The 452-nt window shown below is 65.0% G+C and overlaps 1 protein-coding gene across 1 annotated transcript in view; it reads left to right on the top strand.

Moving 5' to 3' along the window:
- LOC104287546 (beta-adrenergic receptor kinase 1) overlaps positions 1–452 on the top strand; it is a gene marked incomplete at its 3' end in the record, with an annotated part of 12,236 nt that overhangs the window by 8,587 nt on the left and 3,197 nt on the right. Inside the window, exons 9-10 of the mRNA XM_009886268.1 lie at positions 64–163; positions 281–359. Coding sequence (XP_009884570.1) covers positions 64–163; positions 281–359 — 179 coding nt within the window. The remainder of the gene's footprint in view (positions 1–63; positions 164–280; positions 360–452) is intronic.

Raw genomic sequence — 452 nt, 5'->3', positions numbered from 1 at the left:
CGTGGGCAGAGGCGGGCTGTGGCACGGAGGCCGCAGGCAGCAGCAGGGACTCTTTGCCCCCAGGTACGCAATGAAGTGTTTGGACAAGAAACGCATCAAGATGAAGCAGGGCGAGACCCTGGCCCTCAACGAGCGCATCATGCTGTCCCTCGTCAGCACCGGGGTGAGAGGAGGCGGGCGCCGGGCCGGGCTGGCACCCCGGTTACAGGCTGTGGCACGGGAGAGGGACAGTGAGGGAGGGTGTTCCCGGGGCACTGCGTGACCTCGTCTCTCCTGCCAGGACTGCCCGTTCATCGTGTGCATGTCGTACGCCTTCCACACACCCGACAAGCTCAGCTTCATCCTCGACCTCATGAACGGTGAGAGACGCTGGTCCCAAGGGACCAATTCCCGGCCCCAGCACCATGACTGGCCTGAGCCATGGGCTCCAAACCCCTGCCAGCGCCATCCCC

The sequence above is a fragment of the Charadrius vociferus genome, unplaced genomic scaffold, assembly GCF_000708025.1.
Source record: "Charadrius vociferus isolate BGI_N301 unplaced genomic scaffold, ASM70802v2 scaffold115, whole genome shotgun sequence".
Taxonomy (NCBI): domain Eukaryota; kingdom Metazoa; phylum Chordata; class Aves; order Charadriiformes; family Charadriidae; genus Charadrius; species Charadrius vociferus.
Note: the sequence above shows the minus strand (reverse complement) of the source record. Positions and strands in the feature narration are given on the sequence as shown.